The sequence below is a fragment of the Odocoileus virginianus genome, chromosome 23 (genome assembly GCF_023699985.2).
Source record: "Odocoileus virginianus isolate 20LAN1187 ecotype Illinois chromosome 23, Ovbor_1.2, whole genome shotgun sequence".
NCBI lineage: Eukaryota > Metazoa > Chordata > Mammalia > Artiodactyla > Cervidae > Odocoileus > Odocoileus virginianus.
The window spans coordinates 36,018,490-36,040,107 of NC_069696.1; the positions used below are offsets into that span (position 1 = coordinate 36,018,490).

Below are 21,618 nucleotides of genomic sequence, written 5' to 3' on the forward strand. Positions count from 1 at the left end.
AAGATCAATAAAAGCTCAAGATTTTCTACTATTCAAAACCAGAGAATTAACAGTGACTCTTTAAGCCTAAGATAACCTTTGAATCCAACCTTTTAATTCTGTAGAGAAGAAACTGAGGCCCAAGAATGTACATGATTTCCTGACACCTGTTCCAGATATGCATCTTCAAACAGCCTAGTAGCTTAAGGGATTCTTTTCTTTTCCATTATGCTTCATCTCCAATGTTAATAGTTTTCTCAAAATAAAGTAAGAGCTGAAGTTGTATCTTACTGAAGACAGTAGTGCTACTTACAGCTTTATTTAAATTCACATCTTTATATGTTTCTATAGTCTCTAGAAAGTAGGATGTATTGTAAGGCTTAAAGGGAAAAACTAGGTCACCATAATTCAAGTGGATGATTCAATATCTTTAAAAATGGAAGAAAAAAATTCACTAACTTGCTAATCTAAATGTTAACCTGCAACCTCTTGCCAGTTAGATTTTGTACTGTCTCCCATCATTAACGCCTTCCTGCTATTCTTTTCTATCCCTCTCCTTCCTCCATAAAAAAAGAAAAATGATACATCTGGGGAAATTTTAAAGCTTGTCATGCTCACGTAATCACTACTGAGCCAAAAATGTACGGCAAGGTGGGTGTTCCTGCACCACAGTTATTGGCTTCTCTCCATATTACTGCGATTCTCTCTCACCCTCCTATGCAGGCTTGCAAGGGCCCAAACTGGGGCTTTATTACAAAGAAGAGATAGGGAGTGTAAACTTGTGTTATAAAAATTAACTGAAGACAAACCAAAAAGCCCTTTTTCTACAACAGAAAAGAACTGCATACAATACGGTATTCTTGTAAGTCAGTTTCTCATTTTTAATACCATTAAATCTAAAAAAATTTTAAAAATTCAAGAACAAAAAATATACTCAACATCTTAATCTAATGTTGTTTTAGGACTAAATACTTCTATAACTTTACTAATCAACCTGCCAGAAGCCTTCATGATATGTAATTACTACCAATTAAAAACAACAAACATTCCCTCAAAAGTAAGGGGACAAAGGATTGAAGCTTAATGATCTCTTTTCCCAGGAAGCCTGTCCCAATCCTAAAGGCATTTTGATTTCCTTTGTATACATTCTTCGATCTTTCATTCTTCTTATTTTTTTTAGCCTCTGCTATTGATATTTGTAAATGTCTTATTCTGGAAAACAGAACAGCTCTTAAAGGTGACTTTTTTCCTTTAGTTATCTCCCAGGATATCACACACTTGTAGTGTATGAGACAACTGTTTGCTCGTTTGAATGAACTCATTGCTTGAATGAATAAGGCTCAAGGAGATGGTCATTTTATGGAACCTTAAAAATGGAGGCGAGAGGACAAAGCATCCAGAAACGTGAGGCCTGGGCAGCCCTCTCCATGTTTGGTAAGAGTTCTGCTTTCTTAATGGCTGAAGTTAAGATGGTATAAGTGTATGTCAGAGAGTATAATTTAACAGTTTCATAGAATTTTAGGGCAAGATATGACAACAAGAAAGTAGCAAAAGCAAGATACTAACAAAAAGAAAATAGCAAAAGCAATGCTATTTCAGTTTTTCTCTTGCTTTTTGTCTACCATTCACTGTAAAGATGGTAGAAAGTGAGGCACCAGTCTATACAACTAATCCTCAGTCCTACATCCTTGCATCATCACTTTCCCATACCCCGCCAAAAACAACGTGAGAAACAGCTACCTGTGCCTATCATTTTGGAATCATGGAGCTAGTGAGTGCGTAGTTAATTTTAAGCCTATGTAGTTACATTAGTTAGCTAACAACTAAAGTCATATCTTCTTAAAATAATCATTTTGTAAACTTATTTTCACAACTATTCTAAGAAACCTTCTCACTATTTTTAGCTATTATTTTATTTTGCAGTTTTTAGGGAAAGGGGAATATTACTAGCCACTTTAAAAAAATGATTATTTTTATAGTCACTTCCTCCTCCAAATTATGTGTGTGGATTATTTCATCTCATTGTAAAACAGCAGAGCAAAGTGATATGCCATTAGCCTTTTCTTCTAAGTCAGTAATGCACACATGTATAGTGCTTTCTATACAGAAGCACTACTATTTTCACAGCTGATTCAGGTTATTCCATATTATTCTACTCTATGAACAGATAAGTATGTATACTTATTAAAATATTGATTTAGTGAATTAAAAATCAGAAAATCACAGATATTACTATAAGAGCTTTCAGAGTATTTAAGTATGTTCCTTTTTAGAGTCAGAGGATACACACAGACACACACACAGAAGATACACACAGACACACAGAAACAGAAAGATTTCCTAACAACAAATATATCAAGCTGACATTTAAAGTTCTCTAAAAGTAAATAAATAAACAAAAATTTCTCAACAATTATTACTCATGCGAAAATGGAAATGTACTATTTGTGTCTAAACAAATATAATTAACATGCAAATAGAACAGATTACTCAACAAAACTAAAACACATCACAGTTTAAATCTTTAAACCAAACTGGATTTGGCTAGTCTATTTCTTTTTCCTTGAAAATTTAAAGGACTTACTTCTTTGAACCACAAAACACTTAAATTAATTTAATATAAGAGAAAACGAGAGTTCAGTTATAAGAAAAAAGAGGTATCTGAGAAAGAAGCAGAGAACATGCACAAGCTCAAAAGGAGCAAGACAGTTTGCATGTATATACTATGTGACCTGAACTGGCTACTTTCCCCTGAACAAAAATGTTTATTTTGGTAAGAAAACACTCATTACGATAAAGCAAGCAATGGATGATTACAGGAATCATTTCTAGGTATAGCAGCTGTGGCTTAGAGTGTTATTTTAAATTCACTTATTAAAATGAGAATCTCTATGGGAAATAAGAGCAACTAAAAGTGAAGCACAGCATGAAAAATTCTACTGAGAAAGGTGCTAATTAAATTGCTAATAATATAATGTAATTAACCATTTTATGTTTTTTAATAGTCCATGGCTCTCTCATCAATATTTTAATTCAAAGGCTTTACATTTCAATTCTGAATACTACCAACAGCTAAAAATTAGATTCAAAGTGCTTTCAAAAATTCCTGTTTATTTTCTTTTGAAACAACATTGGAAAATATAACACACAGAAGTATAGTAATCTTAAGGTGGCCTAAAAGCTAAGGGTTAGAATTTTTATCTCACCCAGCTAGCTAAGCTGACACTCAGAAAAAGTTGCTAACTGGTCTTATGTTTGAAAACACAGACTAAGTATTTAATATTTCCATGATCCTTAGTTTGCAGAAAGATGTTACTTTTCATTTGACAGAGGTCAAGAATCAAATTCACTTCAATTAATACAATAATTCTGAAGGATGTTAAAACTGGGCTGTACCACTTAAAAACAAAATTTAAAACATGAATAAAAAAATAAAATGTTATTAGAATAATAAAGCAACTAGATAATACTACTGTCACTCCATCTTCACAAATTTACAGCTGTGAAAATTTGCCACTGTTCTGTTTTGAACCATGTCTAATTATTGACTATGTCATATAATAACCATCAGAAGTCAGGATCTGAATTCTATGGCCGAGTGTCTGCCCTAGACCTACTTGGAAGATTCAGAATAGCCAGAGACTCCGTTTGGACAAAGGCAATGCTACCTAACAAAAGTGACCCTGACCTAAATTAACAAAGAGCAAAGGCTACATCATTCATTTTAAGTTTTACCTCTTGAGGAAGTTCTAGCTTAGAACGGTCAGTTCCTTCTTTTGACTGAAGGCCCATCAGATAAGGGACAGGAGCATCAAGAAAATGTAGCAGAGAAGCAGGGAGGATGGGTACATACACATGCTGCCACTGAAATGGGAACAGAAGTGTGGTGATGCCTTCAGCCACAGTCATCAGGCGCTGGTAATCTGCACAGAACAACAACAGAAACAGAGGGGGAGATTCCAAGTCAAAACATAATCACTGCATTAAGCTTAAAAACATCAATTTCCAGAAAAATTCTTGTGCTAAAATCCTAAAGTGCTAAAATTCTTGTGCTAAATTTTTGAGCTAAAATGCTTCTTCATGACCACACAGAAAAGAAGTCAGTTCTATCCCATCATAATTAAAGAGCTGAAAGGTTTCACTTGACTGATTTTCAGGGGGTATGAGTAGGTGGGAAACATCATCAAACTTTTTGTTTATGAAAACACTGGTATGTGAACTGACATTCCTTTAAAATGCAAAGCAAACAAGAACTAATAAAACTGCTCTTGGCATTTCTCCCATTGAAAATGTGTAAGAATGCTGCTATTGATCCCTTTTTATATACACATATTATCTATGCAATCCTCAATTCAGAGGCTCTTTTTTTCTTGTATAAATGATCATGGCTATAGCTTATAGTTGTCCTGATTATATTTATTTTAGCCTTCATTTCAGGGATACAAGATATTCATAGTCACACTTCCTATGTTAACCTTCAACTGAAATCCAGAACAAAATGGAAAGTTACTGGAAAATTAGAGGTTGCTTTTCTTATTGTTTTGTTTACATGAGCTAATTTATCAAAACTAAAAACTGTCCACAATATTAAAGTGGCCTCTTTCCTCATCACAGTTTTACTGAAATATAATTAACACATAATATTATATTAGTGTTAGGTATATAACATGATAATTTGATATATGTACAAACAGGAAAATATATTACCACAGTAAGTTTAGCTAATACTCATTAACTCACATAGTTACAAATGAAGTGCCCTCTAAAACCACTATGCCATGGATGCTATACATACATATATCTATTGTTGTTTGTTGTTTAATTGCTAAGACTTGTCGGATTCTTATACAGCCCCATGGACTGTAGCCCATCAGGCTGCTCTATCCATGGGATTTCCCAGGCAAGAGTACTGGAGTGGGTTGCCATTTCCTTCTCCAGGGGATCTTCACAACCCAGGGATAGAACCTGCATTTCCAGCAATTGGCAGGAGCCACCAGTGGTACAGACATATGTCTATAATCCCTATTTAAACCTTTGGAGGCAGACATATTTCATAACTTAATTTAGAAAGGTAATATTGTGCATTCAACACATACGTGAACTACCTAGGGTGGCACCCTATAATCAGTTAATGTTTCTGCAGCAAACTATATGAGTGTCCCAGTATACCCAAAGAATCGAAATAGGGTCATGCTGGTTCAGATCTAATTTTACTAATAAATGAGTTACCAAAAAGTGTTTGGTCTTCAGAATGGATATTGTAGAATTGTAATAATTCTCTCAGAATTCACTGTGCACAAATACAGTAAAATCTGAGAGAGTAGGCTTTGGGGAAGACTTCTTTAAAAAGTTAAGGGAAATGAGCTGATGCTACTTGGTTCATATCAAACTCAAAGAACACCCAACCACACACAAGCAAGGTGCTTTCCATTAAAATTTTTCTTGTGTTGTTTTATAATCTATAAATGACTACTTTTAATAGTCTACAACAGGATTTTGGTCACGAATTATCATCTACCCACAGCCTACATGTATTTAAAATTTTCCTTATCTGATTCATTATTAAGCGTTAGGTGAAAACCTGCTTAGAGGAGCATTTCTAAAAACATACACCAGGCAGCTTGAAGGAAGAGGGTGTTTCGTATTTCATGGGTTGCACAGTGACCTTGCTCGTAGTGGATGGTCCCATGGGACTGCTTATGCTCAACAAAACAGCATGGTTCAACTGTGAGCATCCCATCAGTCTGTGGTGACAGGGAGGCTGAGCTGTGACAGCTACATCAGTTCCTGGGTTTCAGGGTTTTTTTTAAATTTGTTTCTCAATTATAAGCGAGACACAGGTGAAATGTTCCGGGTTTTAAGCAGTCAGATTGTGTGCCAGTTATCTACGGATCTATTTACTGAGCTCCAAATTCACTCCGCAGGTGGTCTATGAAAATGGACTAGCCAGTTAGCATGTTCTCTTTTATGCTGAGCACACCGTGAAGCTTTGCCAGTAGAGATAACTGGAGAGACACTGCAGGAGGAAGGGCTTCTCTTAATGGTTTTGGAGTACAGTGGATAAGGTGCATGCAGTGTTTTGTCTGCTCTTGTTCCTACTGCATGGCTGATCAGTGGTGTGGACTTGTGAGGACATCTGATGGTCCACTTTCCTGGCCACACACCTAGAGTGGGCAGTCTCAGTGACTAGGCTCTCCTAGTAAGGATAGGGCATACTCATATCTCACAGACACTGCTCACTTGGACCTGGGAGGTTTGTTTTCTGCTTGTCTGACTGAGGATCAGTTCCACGCTCAGGCAACCCACTGACCTCCACCATCCAATGAGCCGAAACCACACCTTCTTCAATGAGATATGAACCTTAGCCTTGGGAAGTAGGCCTCCTTCCAAGTTGGTCCTTCCTAGGGTACCCTTTAGAGTGTTCTTCATGTCTTTATAGTTACTTTCCTATTATAGCTTAATAATTCTTCATACCACATTCCTCTGTTTAAATTACTGTGTGGTTTAACCTGTCTCCTGATTGGACCTATGCTGAAAGGCAGAGGGTTTTAAGCACTCAAATCAAATCCCTAGCAGCTTGGCTACTTTATTTACTGTTAATGGGAAAATGTTTAATCTCAAAGGAAAAATAAATTCTTTAAGGAATGGCAACCAGCCATCTTAGGCTATTTTCTTGCTTTAATTGTGGAAAACTTTCACACGGGGAAGTGAAAACAAATTATATGTTTTCCACCTTTCCAGCAGACATGAAAGACTGATATACGTAGTTTATTTTCCCTTTGCCACAATTCTACCCACTTGTTATGGGTGTTCCATGTCTATTCTTCTTTCTAGTTCTGCTTTCTCAAGGACAGTATAAATGCCACACGCTTTTTAATAATACAGTTACTTAGCAGAAACAAGGCAATTCTTTTTAACTGAATCAAGAAATAAAGGCTAGTTTTTGCCTTTAAGCATTTAAAAAAAATTAAATAACAGGAAAATTATTTTTTCTTTGATACTAAATGTGATGAATGTGTATTAAGTTTCCATATTTAAGACAGTGTCTCAGCTTCATAATTTGGTCCTTTCTTGCTTCAATTCTTACCACCACATATGTAGCCAAATCATATGCTAGCAATTCAGTTCTGAACATGACAGGTCCCTGTGCCTCTGTAACCCTTTCCCTCTGCCCAGGATGTCTCTTTCCCTTGCAGTACCTGGCTAAGTTCCACTTTTTCTTTAGGCAGTGGTTCCTTTGGAAAGCACTCCCTAAATACTTTTTATGGGCACTAGAGTCCCTTCCACATGCTTCCACAGTATCCCACCTCTATTTTCATCACAGTAATTATTCCTCCCAGTAAAATTATTAAAATTCTATTATAATTATCTATTTATGTGTCTCTCCTCTCTTCCCTGCTAACCATCATTTGCTAGAGCACCAATGACTATATTTTTAATCTCAGAGTTTCCAGCACTTGGTACGTGGCCTACTATATAGTGAATGGTCAATAAATGTACACTGAGAAATTATGTGAACATCTAAGGCATGTAAAATGAAATAAAACTACCGAACATGATGCTTGACCATGTTTTACAACAAAACACACTGTCAAAAATTTGCCTTAAAAAAAAAAAATTGCTTAGCATCGGCAAAGGCACAGACCCTGAGATGGCCTGGGCTCTGCTATCTCATCCCTGGGACTTGGCCCCTGTCCACCAGCATCACTGTGGAGAATAAGGTCAGCCCTTTGGGGACAGTCAAGCAGCCTGAGGCTGGAACTGAGATTGGGAGCACAGGATTCAGGTTACAGCTTCAGGAGATGGCTGAGTGACACAGGGCAGGTCTAGTGCTGGCTGGTGGTGCAACAGCCCATGGAAAGGCCACACTTACCGGGTTTTACATATTACGAAGCACTGCCAATGGAGGTGTGAAGATGGTGGTGTCCAGCATACCTTTGGTAAACATCCTGATGAAAGCTGGAAGATTACACATGTACTAACCGAGGGCAGTGACTGGTTACTGACTGAGCCAGACTGGCTTTGAGGCCTTCGACATGACTAGTTCACAATCTTTATCTCAAAAGGCAGAATACAAATTCAAATGAGCATTTAAAAAATTACCCTCAATGACGGCTGAGGAGTGAGCTATATTTTGCTTATCAGATTGACAAAGATTAAAAAAGAAAATCACAGCAAAAATGTGGAGGAAAGAGTATTCTCACACATCGTCTTATAAAGGAGGCATAAATTGCTAGACCTCTGTACTCGGCAATATTTTTCAAAAGCTTAAAAATAAACAGATCATCTGACCCAGCAATTCTAGTTAATTTATCGCATAAATAAATAAAAACATATGTACATGGATGCTTAAAGTGTATAAAGTGTTATTTGTAACAGTAAACTATTTGCAATATCCTAAGTAACTAACAAAAGGGTTAGATTTATGGCCACTTATATAATGAAATATACTAAAGCTATTAAGAGTATATCTATATTATTACCATGGAAAACCAAAATGTGTTTGGCAACAGCAGGAAGCAGCTAGGTACTGAAAACTAGCTGAAATTCCCCTTTGGGAATTTGGGTACTTTGGGTACATATACCCAAAGAACTGAAGGCAGAGTGCTGAAGATATAGTCAAATGTCTATGTTTATAGTACCATTATTCACAGCCAAGGTGGAAACAAATGGGTGAATGAATAAACAAAATGTGGTATATACATATAATGAAATGCTTTTTTTCTTTTAAAAAAATTTTATACAATGGAATGTTATTCAGCCTTAAGAAGGAAGGAAATCCTGGCATATGCTACAATGTGGATGAACCTTAAGGATATTATGCTAAGTGAAATAAGCGAGTCACAGAAAGACAAATACTGAAAAATTCCACTTGGATGAGGTACTTAAAGTAGTCAATTCATAGAAACAAATGAAGAATGGTGGTTGTCAGGAAGGGACTAAGAGGAGTAGGAAACGGGGAGTTACTGTTGAATGGGTATAGAGCTTCAGTTTTGCAAGATGAAAAACCTCTGGAGACTGGTTGCAAAACAATTTGAATATACTTAGTGCAATGTGAATATACTGAATTGTTCACTAAGCAGTAGTTAAGATGGTAAATTTATACATCTTTTTTTTTCCATCTTTTTCTTTTTTTACTCCAGTTTTAAAAACTTACTGAATCTAATCTATATGGAAATAATCTGTGGGAAGTAGAATCCCCCCAAAATGGATCTATAAGAATAAATAATTTGAATCTGACTTGAAAACAATTTTTTATTTGATATGAGATGACTTTTTAAGAAAGTATATATAGGCTTCAAAGACAAATAGTCTTGCAAAGTTGGTAATGAAATATATATTCATTGAAAATTATTTTCTACATTAAAGGTCTTGTTTCATTCATAATTTTAAATATAACTTCCTATAAATATCTATACATTCATAAAAATGTAATTTTCTAACACTCATGAGGATCTGTGAAAAGTAGTATCTCTTATTGCTTCAACAATGGTTAAAACAAAAACAAAACATTTACACAATACTGTGTACTTAAATTGTAGGTTAAAAATAATTGGTAATTGCTGGTAAAAGAGAAAAAAGATCTGCATTATTTCCCTTTTTATATTGCTAACAGTTATATTATACCTAGCATTTGTTATATTCTGTAATAACTGTCACAATCAATCTGTTCATTTTTAGCTCTGTGATCTGTTTTAAACATTTCTATTTATGACAGTGTTATGGACTAGGGCTCCAAAACTAACCTAAAATGGTAAATAAAATAACTATTTAACAGCCAGTACGTGACTATATGAATTTGCAAAAAAATATAAAGGAAGTCATTGGAGGGAGCGAGAGCTCAGTGTGGCAAAGCTGAAGTGTCTGGCTGTCTGTGCAGTGCTTACTGAACCAAGGTGGCCTAGAGCGTCAGTATTACTTTTATGCACGCTGAGGGACAGAGCGCAAGAGAGGCCAGAATTAAAATGGAGATTCCCTTGCAGTCAGATCTAAAAAGGGCAAAAACCCCAGGGAAAGGAGACCAAGAAAGGAAAAAATGAAACCAAAATGATTACAACAAAAAAATCTGTATTGCCAACGAAAGTTATATGGTCTGGTCCTGGCCTGGCCCAGGAAGGAAGGTGGAAAAAAGCCTTCCTGCAAATTCCTATCTACTGGCTAGTTTTCAAAGGTGTTTAGGGCTCTCATGCTATTTGTAAGGCCCAAAGACAGACTCACAGTGAGAACTATAACTTAAAGTAAACTAATCTGTGTTGCCAGTGAATTCAGGTACTTGGTGAAAGAAAATACAAACCCTCCCTGGAGGAATAAATCCTCAATCCTCAACTCATGAGACACTGAATTTATGTGAAAAAGAATATGTGTATGTTTAATGTATTTAAGGAAATTAAGGGAAAAATTAGGAGTAAGACTATAGGACCACCAAAATTAAAATGTCAAAGGAAGGGTTAACTATGGATTAAACATGGGCAAAAGGAGAATAAGGTGAGAGATAAATCAACCAGAATACAGCAAAAAGACAGAGAGACAGAAAAAGAGGTTGAAAGATATGGAAGACTGCGCAAGACAGAGTAACACATTTAATTAAAGTTTCAAGATGATAAAAAAAGAAAAAAGACAGATGGAAGTAAAATTCAGAAAGAAAACCGAGAATTTTCCAAAACTGGTGAAAAATATTAATCCTAGATTTCAGGAAAAACAATGAATCACAACCATGACAAATAAAGAAACCCTCATCTAGATAAATTCCAGTCAAAATATGGGACACCAAAGACAAACAGAAAATCATATATACAGCCAGAATGAAAAAAGATTTCTGGCCAAGGAATGATAATGAGAGTGACTGTAACAAATGGCTTCTCATTTAAATGAGAATGGAATGGTTTCAAGAAGATACTGGAATATAATGTGCTAAGAGGGAGAGGAAAACAAACCTTTCAGCACAGAATTTAATATCTAATGAAACCATCTTTCAGAAACAAGGACAAATTTAAAACACTGTTAGATGAACAAAATCTAATAGAGAATGCCACCTCACTTAAGGAACTTGTAAGGGTAAACTTTAGGAATAAGGAGACTAATCCTGGAAGAAATATTTAAGATACAAAATGGAATGTGAATTTTCAACAAATGGCAATTATGAGTAAGTTTAAGCAAAATCAAGTATTGTAAATAAATATATCTAACTTGAGGTATATTAAAATTTTGAACAACTATAATAAGTAAGCCATGATGGGGGTGACTGAAGTCAAAGCATTTTTAGAGTATCTGCATTTCAAAGATTCTTATGAACATAATACTGAGTGTTCACGTTAAAATCTCAAAACTTATCATTAATAAAGTAAAACAGAGCATATAACATCTACAATAATTAAATTAAAAAAATGAATGAGAAAAATCTTTCAATTATTTTAAAAGAAGGCAAAAAAGAAAAAAAAGGATAAAGGCAAATGGTTGAAATAAATGAAAAATTTTAAATCATTAGAATATTGAATAATGAAAATACCAGATACTAAGACTTCATGGCAAATAGATGAGGAAACATGGAAACAGTGACAGACTATTATTTGGGGTTGCAAAATCACTGCAGATGGTGACTGCAGCCTAAAATTAAAAGACGCTTGCTCCTTGGAAGAAAAGCTATGACCAACCTAGACAGCATATTAAAAAGCAGACATTACTTTGCCAACAAAGGTCCATCTAGTCAAAGTTATGGTTTTTCCAGTAGTCATGTATGGATGTGAGAGTTGGACTGTGAAGAAAGCTGAGTGCTGATGAATTGATGCTTTTGAACTGTGGTGTTGGAGAAGACTCTTGACAGTCCCTTGGACAGCAAGGAGATCCAACCAGTCCATCCTAAAGGAGATCAGTCCTGGGTGTCCACTGTTAGGACTGATGTTGAAGCTGAAACTCCAATACTTAGACCACCTGATGCGAAGAACTGACTCATTTGAAAAGACCCTGATGCTGGGAAAGATTGAAGGTGGGAGAAAGGGATGACAGAGGATGAGATGGTTGGACGGCATCACCGACTCAATGGACATGAGTTTGAGTAAACTTTGGGACTTGGTGATGGACAGGAAGCCTGGAGTGCTGTTGTCCATGGGGTTGCAAGGAGTCAGAAACGACTGAGTGACTGAACTAGACTGAAGACTTGTAGGGTACAACTATCACAGCTCTCAAACGCTTAAGATGCTATTATTTGGGGGTGGGGTGGGCCCAACACAAATAAAAAACAAAACCATAAATTAATAAAACAGAGAATAAAGATACAACAGAAAATACAAACAAAGGTAAAAGTTCTTTATAAACAGTAGTAAAACTGACACACTTTATGGAAAAATCATCAAGAGAAAAAAGAGAGCAGGCACAAATAACTAGCATTAGGGATGAAAAAGGGAACAAAACTACAGACATAGCAGAGATTAAGATGATAAGGAAATATAATTAAGACTTTATGTCAATAAACTGAAAGGTAAGAGAATTTTTCCTAGGTAAAACAGAAATGAACAAAAATTGATTCAAGAAGAAATAGAGGAGCTTCTAGGTTGGTGAACACATTGAGGTGGGGGAGGATGCCTGCCCTCCAGGCACGGAAGCTATGCGTTCCTCCTCGCATACGTTCTCCTATACATCTCTTCCATTTGGCTGTTTCTGAGTTTGTAGCCTTTATGATAAATGGTGAGAATAAGTAAAATGCTTCCCTGAGTTCTATGAGCTGGTCTAGTGAATTATGGAACCTGAAGGAAGGGTCATGGTAAATCCCGAATTCACAGTTGGCTGGACAGAAATGTGGGTAACCTGACCACCTATTTGTGGCTGGTGTCTGAAGTGAGGGTAGTTCTGCAGGACCAAAACTTTAAACCTGACGTTAAATCCAGGTGGTTAGTGTCAGAAGTGAACCAAGTTGCCAGTACCACGTCTGACGGATGTCAGGAAAGAAAAAAAACTCTGATTCAGTGTCAGAAAATGTGGGAGCTAATAGAAGACCTAGGATTATAGAAACATGTGGTATGGGGAGACAAAGGATGAGGAGCAGGGCAGAGTATGAGGAACTGTTGACCCCTGGGAGGCCAAGTGGCTAATCACAGTACAGAGCAAAAGCTGTGCTCAGATAAATTACTGAAGGTAAAAGTTATCAATGGAATTTATTGATGGATCTAACTCCTGGGGAGTTGTTTCAATGGATGCATAAAGAAACCAGTAAGAAAAAAAGTGGCATGTGCAATCCCTTGATTGATTTAGCCACAACAGCTAAAACAAAATTAAAAGAGACTGCAAGGTAAAATTTTGTTGCTGGGCAATCTAGCTTCAAAGCTGCCCCCAAAGGGAACAATTATTTGGGAACAACAAAGGTCACCAAGGTTCACGTGTGGGGGGTGGGAAGGGCAAAACCAAGAAACTACTAAGAACAGGGGCTTACTGTGAAGGAACTATCATTTCCTTTGTAGACTGGCACCACCAGCTTCCTGAAGACGTTTTACTAAAGGACTAAGAGAGAAATTTAGGAGCAGTATATTCTTTTCAAATGCTGTACAGTGGAAGGGTTGATGCAGGACCACAGCTAACTATGGGACAATCACAGATGGCTATCCATGACACAGACACCACAGCGGGTTATTCCTGAGACAACAGCCAGCTTAGTGAACTGGATAAAAGCTACTATGTTTACACAAAGAACAGGGACTGCCTTATTCCCTCTAAAAATGTGAAGTAGAACACCCCAGATGAATTCACCCCATATCATTCATATGTAAGCCACATGGGATTGCTGCTATGATAATGAGAATATTTACAACTGAAAATGCCCATTACTCAGGTCATGGTAAATACTGTGGGCCCTTTCTGCATTAGCAACCCATGTAATCTTACAGTCAGAGAAGCTTGTCTCAGCTTCCTGTCATAAATTGTAACAGAAATTAATAAAAACATTTTATTAATTAAAAAGAAAATGTGGAGAGGAGAGGAAGTAGTGGATAGGAGAGGAAGTAATGAAGAGACTCGCCCAGCATTTTTAAACAGGTATTAAGAAATTGGGTGAATAAGCAAATACTGCAATGGAAACCCACTACAGTACTCTTGCCTGGAAAATCCCACGGATGGAGGAGCCTGGTAGGCTGCAGTCCTTGGGGTCGCTGTGAGTCGAACACAACTGAGTGGCTTCGTTTTTTCACTTTCATGCATTGGAGAAGGAAATGGCAACCCACTCCAGTGTTCTGGCCTGGAGAATCCCAGGGATGGGGGAGGCTGGTGGGCTGCTGTCTATGGGGTCACACAGAGTTGGACCCGACTGAAGCGACTTAGCAGCAGCAGCAGAGGAGTTGAAAAGAGAAAAAGAAAGAAAGTCATCACAGGACTCATCCCAGGAGGATGGAAATCTGTGAATGGTTATTAAGAAATGGGATGAATAAAATGGGCGCTGATGGGGTTGAAACAAAGGTCTTTTTAAAATATGTATTTATTTATTTATTTGGCTGCCTTGGGTCTTTCGTGCAGCACTCAGGCTTACTAAATCCATGTGGGATCTGAGCTCTTCCATCAGGGATCAAAATCATGTCCTCTGCATTGCAAAGTAGATCCCTAACCACTGGACCACCAGAGAAGTCCCTGAAACAAAGGCTTTAACACAGTACTATCTGAGACTGGGTGGATCAAAGGGGCCCTGTTAGTACCCATATATAAAATGGCATTAAACTAGCTGAGTCTATCTACCCCAGTTTGGACAAATTTAAGACACAGGGAAAGCAATGATTATAATGAGAAACTGTACAGGGGAACAGGCAGATTATTTGAGATGAAGACTGACAAGAAGGATCAAAGTCTCTTGGCTCAAACCCCCTGCTGGCTAAAATGATAAGGGAAGAGAAGTTTCTGGGACTCCTTTACTTGGATGGGACCGCATGCACTATGATACCAAAACCCTCTGGTGAAGTCTTAACACAGGCTACAATTAAGATTAAAAGAATATGAAAAAAGTTAAGGTTGAATGGATTAAGGTGAAAGTCTGAGTGAAAACTGGAATCTTTCAATAAATAGGCTTTGTTGTTGTTGAGTCTCTAAGCTGTATCCAACTCTCTGCCACCCCATGGACTGGCAACACACCAGGCTTCCCTGTCCTTCACTATCTCCCAGGGTTAGTTCAAACTCATGTCCATTGAGTCAGTGATTCCATTCAACCATCTCATTCTCTGTCACCCTCTTCTCCACTTGCCCTCAATCTTTCCCAGAATCAGGGCCTTTTCCAATGACTCAGCTCTTTGCATCAGGTGGCCAAAGTATTGGAGCTTCAGCTTTAACACTGGTCCTTCCAAGGAATATTCAGGTTGATTTTCTTAAGATTGACTGGTTTGATCTACTTGCAGTTCAAGGGACTCTGAAGAGTCATCTCCAGCAGCAGAATCCAAAAGCATCAATTCTTCTGTGCTCAGCTTTCTTTATGGTCCAACTCTCATATCTATACATGACTACTGGAAAAACTATACAGACCTTTGTTGGCAAAGTGATGTCTCTCCATTTTATATGCTGTCTAGGTTGGTCATAGCTTTTCTCGCAAGGAGCAAGAGTCTATGAATTTCATGGCTGCAGTCACCATCTGCAGTGATTTTGGAGCCCAAGGAAATAAAGTCTGTCACTGTTTCCACTTTTTATCCATCTTGTTTGCCATAAAGTGATGGGACTAGATACCATGATCTTTGCTTTTTGAATGCTGAGTTTGAAGCCAGTTTTTTCACTCTCCTCTTTCACTTTCATCAAGAGGCTCTTTAGTTCCTCTTCACTTTTTGCCATTAGAGTGGTATCATCTGTGTATCTAAGGCTGTTGATATTTGTCCCATCAATCTTGATTCCAGCTTGTGAGTCATCCAGCCCAGAATTTCGCATGATGTACTCTGCGTAGAAATTAAATAAGCAGGGTGGCTATATACAGCCTCGATGTACTACTTTCCCAATTTTGAACCACTATGTTGTTCCACGTCTGGTTCTAACTACTGCTTCTTAATCTGCATACACATTTCTTAGGAGGCAGTAAGGTGGTATTCCAATCTCTTGAAGAATTTTCCAGTTTGTTGTGATCCACGCAGTGAAAGGCTTTAGTGCATCCAATGAGCAGAAGTAGATGCTTTTCATGAATTCTCTTGCCTTTTCTATGATCCAGCAGTTGTCAGCAATTTGATCTCTGGTTCCTCTGCCTTTTCTAAATCTAGCTTGCACATCGGGAACTTCTCCATTCATGGACTGCTGAAGCCAAGCTTGAAGGATTTTGAGCATAATCTTGGTAGTATATGAAATGAATGCAGCTGTGTAGTAATTTGAACATTCTTTGGCATTGCCTTTCTTTGGGACTGGAATGAAAACTGATCTTTTCCAGTGCTGTGGCCACTGCTGAGTTTTCCAAATTTGCTGGCATATTGAGTGCAGCACTTTAAAAGCATCATCCTTTGGGATTTGAAATAGCTCAACTGGAATTTCATCCCCTTCACTAGTTTTTTTTCATAGTAATACTTTCTAAGACTCACTTGACTTCACACTCCAGGATGTCTGGCTCTATGTGAGTGACCACACCTTCGAGGTTATCTGGGTCATTAAGACCTTTTTTGTACAGTTCTTCTGTGTATTCTTGCCTCTTCTTAATATCTTCTTCTTCTGTTAGGTCCTTGCCATTTCTACCCTTTTTTTGTGCCCATCTTTCCATGAAATGTTCCCTTATTATCTCTAATTTTCTTAAAAATATCTCTATTTTTTCCCATTGTATTGTTTTCCTTTATTTCTCGGCATTGTTCACTTAAGAAGGCTTTCTTATCTTTCTTTGCTATTCTCTGGAACTCTGCATTCAGTTGGGTATATCTTTCCCTTTCTACTTGCCTTCTACTTCTCTTCTTTTCTCAGCTATTTGTAAGGCCTCCTCAGACAACCACTTTGACTTTTTGCATTTCTTTTTCTTGGGGATGGTTTTGATCACTACCTCTTTCACAGTGTTATGAACCTCTGTCCATAGTTCCTCAAGCACGCTGTTTACCAGGTCTAATTCCTTGAATCTATTCATTACCGCCACTGTATAATCATAAGGGATTTGACTTAGGTTGTATCTGAATGGCTTAGGCTTTCCTGGTGGCTCAGACAGTAAAGAATCTGCCTACAATGCAGGAGATCCAGGTTTGATCCCTGGGTTGGGAAGACCCCTTGGAGAAGGGAATGGCAACCCACTCCAGTATCCTTTTCCATTTTTATCCCATATGTTTTGGGGGCTTCCCTGGTATCTCAGATGGTAAAGAATCTGCCTGCAATGCAGATCATCTGGGTTTGATTCCTGGATCGGGAAGATCCCCTGAAGAAGTAAATGGCAACCCACTCCAGCATTCTTGCCTGGAGAATCCCATGAACAGAGGAGTCTGGCGGGTTACAGTCCATGGGGTCTTCTGCCCATGAGGTTACACAGAGTCAGACACAACTTAACAACTAATACTTTCACATTCACTGAATGGCCTAGTGGTTTTCACTACTTTCTTCAATTTGAGCCTGAATTTTGCAATAAGGAGCTGATGATCTGAGCCACAGGCAGCTCCAGGTCTTGTTTTTGTTCACTGTGTAGAGCATCTCCACCCTGCTGCAAAGAATATAACCAATCTGATTTCAGTACTAACCATCTGGTAAAGCCCATGTGTAGAGTCATCCACAGGCTCACCTCAATAGTTTATAGGAATAGATACTATGTCTAAACGGGGTACACCTTCCCCCAACGTAAAACAGATGGCATGTCAACTGCCCTCCAAGCAATATTAATTGGACATAATGCTAAATGAGAATAAGACTGCCTGAGTCCATACAGTGTTGCAGACGAGAAGCTGGAGTCTGGAGACAAACTCTGTACAGCAGCACTATAGAAGAGCACAGACTGGCACTTATGGCAAAAGCCTGTGATTGACTCCTAGTGACAAAAAACAACTGGGATTCTGGACTAGAGAACTTCCATTTGAGAGGCAATCACTAGCCTGCTACTGCACGTTAGTCTAAACTGCCCCTATAAACTGAAAGACAAAATGATACCAAAACCCTATATAATCATGGTGTCTCAGGTAATCAGAAAAACACTCTAATGAGGAAGACAATGTACACAAGAGTTTATATAGAATCTTGTTAGGAGGAAAATTCAAGGAGGAGATACAACCAAGAGCTTTTTTTCCCAGAGAACTGACTCTGGAACTGAGTGAGGAGGTGCCAGATTATATTGTCACTTGGATAGCATAAATACTTCTCAACTGACCAACATAGAGCTTCTTGGTTATGGGTGACAGATTCAAGGTGAAGGGCCATTACTTTGATTGAAGCAGGTAAACACAAATGGGCTCAGTGGACTGCCTTGCATGCTGTTTTCTTAGCAGTGATGGAAGAACTAAACAATGGGAAAAGTCCATGCGCGTGTGTGTGTGCTAAGTCGCTTCAGTTGTGTTCAACTCTTTGTGGCCCCATGGACTATAGCCTGCCAGGCTTCTCTGTTGATGGGATTCTCCAGGCAAGAATACTGGAGTGGGTTGCCATGCCCTCCTCCAGGGGATCTCCTGACCCAAGGATCAAACCTGCAGCTCCTGTGCCTCTTGCATTGCAGGCAGATTCTTTACTGCTGAGCCACCTGGGAAACCCAAATGTACATATGTTTAGGTTTTTACTGACTCATGCACAGTGGAAAACTGAACTACTAAAAGGATGTCTGTGTAAGGTGCAGCCATATGGAAATCCCTCTGGGAATCCATGGACCACATTAAATAGGACATGCTAACGCTCATGAGAAGAACCCGCTTTCAGGTTTGGGAGGTAACTGTGACCCCCAAGTGGACCTTCTGGTACACTCCCTTGAAGTGCCCACCTAGAGGACTTCAGCAATGCAGAGATGGGCTGAATCTATACATAATCTTCTTATAACCTCTGAGGCACAAATTACCAACAAGAACTATTTTGTCTGCTAACAAGAGAGACAGAGGCTGCAGATGGCTGTGGGGAAGATTCCCCAGGGGGGAAGGCCCTACTACACATAGCCAGCAAGTAGATTACACTGGATTATTGCCAGCAGCCCTGGTGGGAGGGCTGTAAATGGGTCCTACCAGGAATAGATGCTTCAGACTGGGCTTTGCAGTCTGAAGTAGATGCAAATGCTTAAAATACTAGGAGAGGAGTGGAACAGAAGATACTCCACCAATGTGGGCTGCCAAGTTACACATTTTCAGAGTATGGGACACAACATGCTTCATAGCACACAGTGTCCAACAGTGGGTGAAGAGATACCACATCAAATGGACATATGATACTGTTTATCACCCTCATAGTAATGGCTTAATTGAGAATTAGAAGAGGCAGTTGAAACATCTGCTGTCTAAAAGGATGAGACAAAAGCATAAAGGGCTGACTTATATGCCCTTGCAAGTGTGTGATCACACACAACTACTATACAGATACCTCTGTGCTTCCCAGGGCAACGCCCTGGGAGACATTTTCATACAACAGGATGACAGACTGAACTAAGCAGTAATGACAATGGGACCAGTAATATGCCAACATTGTCTTAACTGTTAGGATCCTTGTACTATAAGGGATCACAGTCAAAGACAATGGCCTGTCGTATAACAAAAATATCAGTTGATGATAGTGACAATGATGATGATGATAATGATGACAGAGGAGGAGTAGGAGGGAGATGGGAAAGGAGAAATCGCTTCAGCTCAGTTCAGTTGCTCAGTCGTGTCCAAATCTTTGCAACCTCATGAACTGCTGCACGCCAGGCCTCCCTGTCCATTACCAACTCCCGGAGTTTACTCAAACTCATGTCCATTGAGTCAGTGATGCCATCCAACCATTTGAGTCATCAGGTAGCCAAAGTATTGGGGTTTCAGTTTCAGCATCAGTCCTTCCAGTGAATATTCAGGGAATACTGATTCCCTGAACTCAAAGGAAATATTCAAAGGAAATACTGATTTCCTTTAGGATTGACTGGCTGGCTCTCCTTGCTGTCCAAGGGACTCTCAAGAGTCTTTTCCAACATGACAGTTTAAAAGCATCGACTCTTCGGTGCTCAGCTTTCTTTATAGTCCAACTCTCACATCCATATATGACTACTGGAAAAACCATAACTTTGACTAGATGGACCTTTGTTGGTAAAGTAATGTCTCCGGTTTTAATATGCTATCTAGCTTGGTCATAGCTTTTCTTCCAAGGAGCAAGTGTCTTCTAATTTCATGGCTGCAGTCACCATCTGCAGTGATTTTGGAGCCCCCCCAAAATTAAATCTGTCACTGTTTCCACTATTTCCCTATCTACTTGCCATGAAGTGATGGGACCAGATGCCATGATCTCAGTTTTCTGAATGTTGAGTTTTAAGCCAGCTTTTCCACTCTCCTCTTTCACTTTCATCAAGAGGCTCTTTAGTTCTTCTTTGCTTTCTGCCATAAGGGTGGTGTCATCTGCATATCTGAGGTTATTGATATAGAAAAACCTAAATAAACCATTAAAGATACTGCACTGGCACTTAACATCTTTCCAATAAGACCAAACAGATTGACAGGTTCCCTCAAATGGTCATGGATCAATTAATGACAATCTTGAATGAATTTTTCTCCATTTTATCTTCCAGAGCAAAATGGAATACTTTTCAACTCATTCTATGAAGCTAGAATAATCTTAATACCAAAACCCACATGAGACAGTAAAAGAAATAAAAATAAGCCAAATCAATAAAATACATAGATGTAAAACTTCTAATCAAAATATTAGCAAGCCATATGTGAAAACCATGACCAAGGCAGGTTTGTCTCAGGAATATGAGGAGAATGTACATTTTTCATCTTACTAAATGATTAAAGTGAGAAAAACAAGATTACCTTACTTGATGCAGAAAGAATACTCAATAATATACAACATGCATTCATGATTTTTAAAAAACTTTGAACATGCTAGGGATAAATGAAAAGTCTTAATCTGGTACAAGATATTTACCAGAAACACCACAGCAAATGTTAAGAGTGAAGCATTAAAAGGATTCTTTTTAACATCAGGAAAAAGACAGGGATGTCCACTACTATCAATTCCATTCTACACAGTACTGAAAAGCCTAGTTAGGACTATAAGACAAGAAAAAGAAAGGTGACAAAGATAGAAAATTAAGAAATGAAAACATCATTATTTGCACCTTATCTTCTACTTTGTAATAATCTTTACCTAGAGACACTAGAGAAAGTCCTTATAAACGGAGAGACACGCCATTTTCATGAAGGGAAGATAATACTCTAAATATGCTAATTGTCTCAAAACTAGATTCACTGAAACTTCAATAAAAAAGAGGTGGTGAAGAGAACTATCCTACAAGATTCTGAGACTTACTGTAAAGCTGTAGTAATTACAACAGTGTGATTTAGTACAGGGACTGAAAAACTGGCAGAATAAACTTACTGTACAGAAATACATGCAGGAACTTCGTATATAGAAACTTATACAAGACAGAAGTGGCACTTCAGATCAGAGTGAAGAATGGTTTATCTAATAACTAGCACAGAATACCTAGTTACAGATATTTCTAAAATATTAAGTTTGATCTCTTATTCACAACATAAACAAAAATCGATTTCTTACAGACTAAGGCCTTACATGCTAGACATA

At 38.1% G+C, this 21,618-nt stretch overlaps 1 protein-coding gene across 3 annotated transcripts in view; it reads right to left on the reverse strand.

The window, feature by feature from the left end:
• The window catches only part of DENND5B (DENN domain containing 5B), a 219,297-nt gene that overhangs the window by 77,943 nt on the left and 119,736 nt on the right, over positions 1–21,618 (reverse strand). For all 3 annotated transcript variants that reach the window (XM_020879840.2, XM_070453894.1, XM_070453895.1), the window contains one exon: positions 3,715–3,902. In XM_020879840.2, the coding sequence (XP_020735499.1) occupies positions 3,715–3,902 (188 nt within the window). The remainder of the gene's footprint in view (positions 1–3,714; positions 3,903–21,618) is intronic.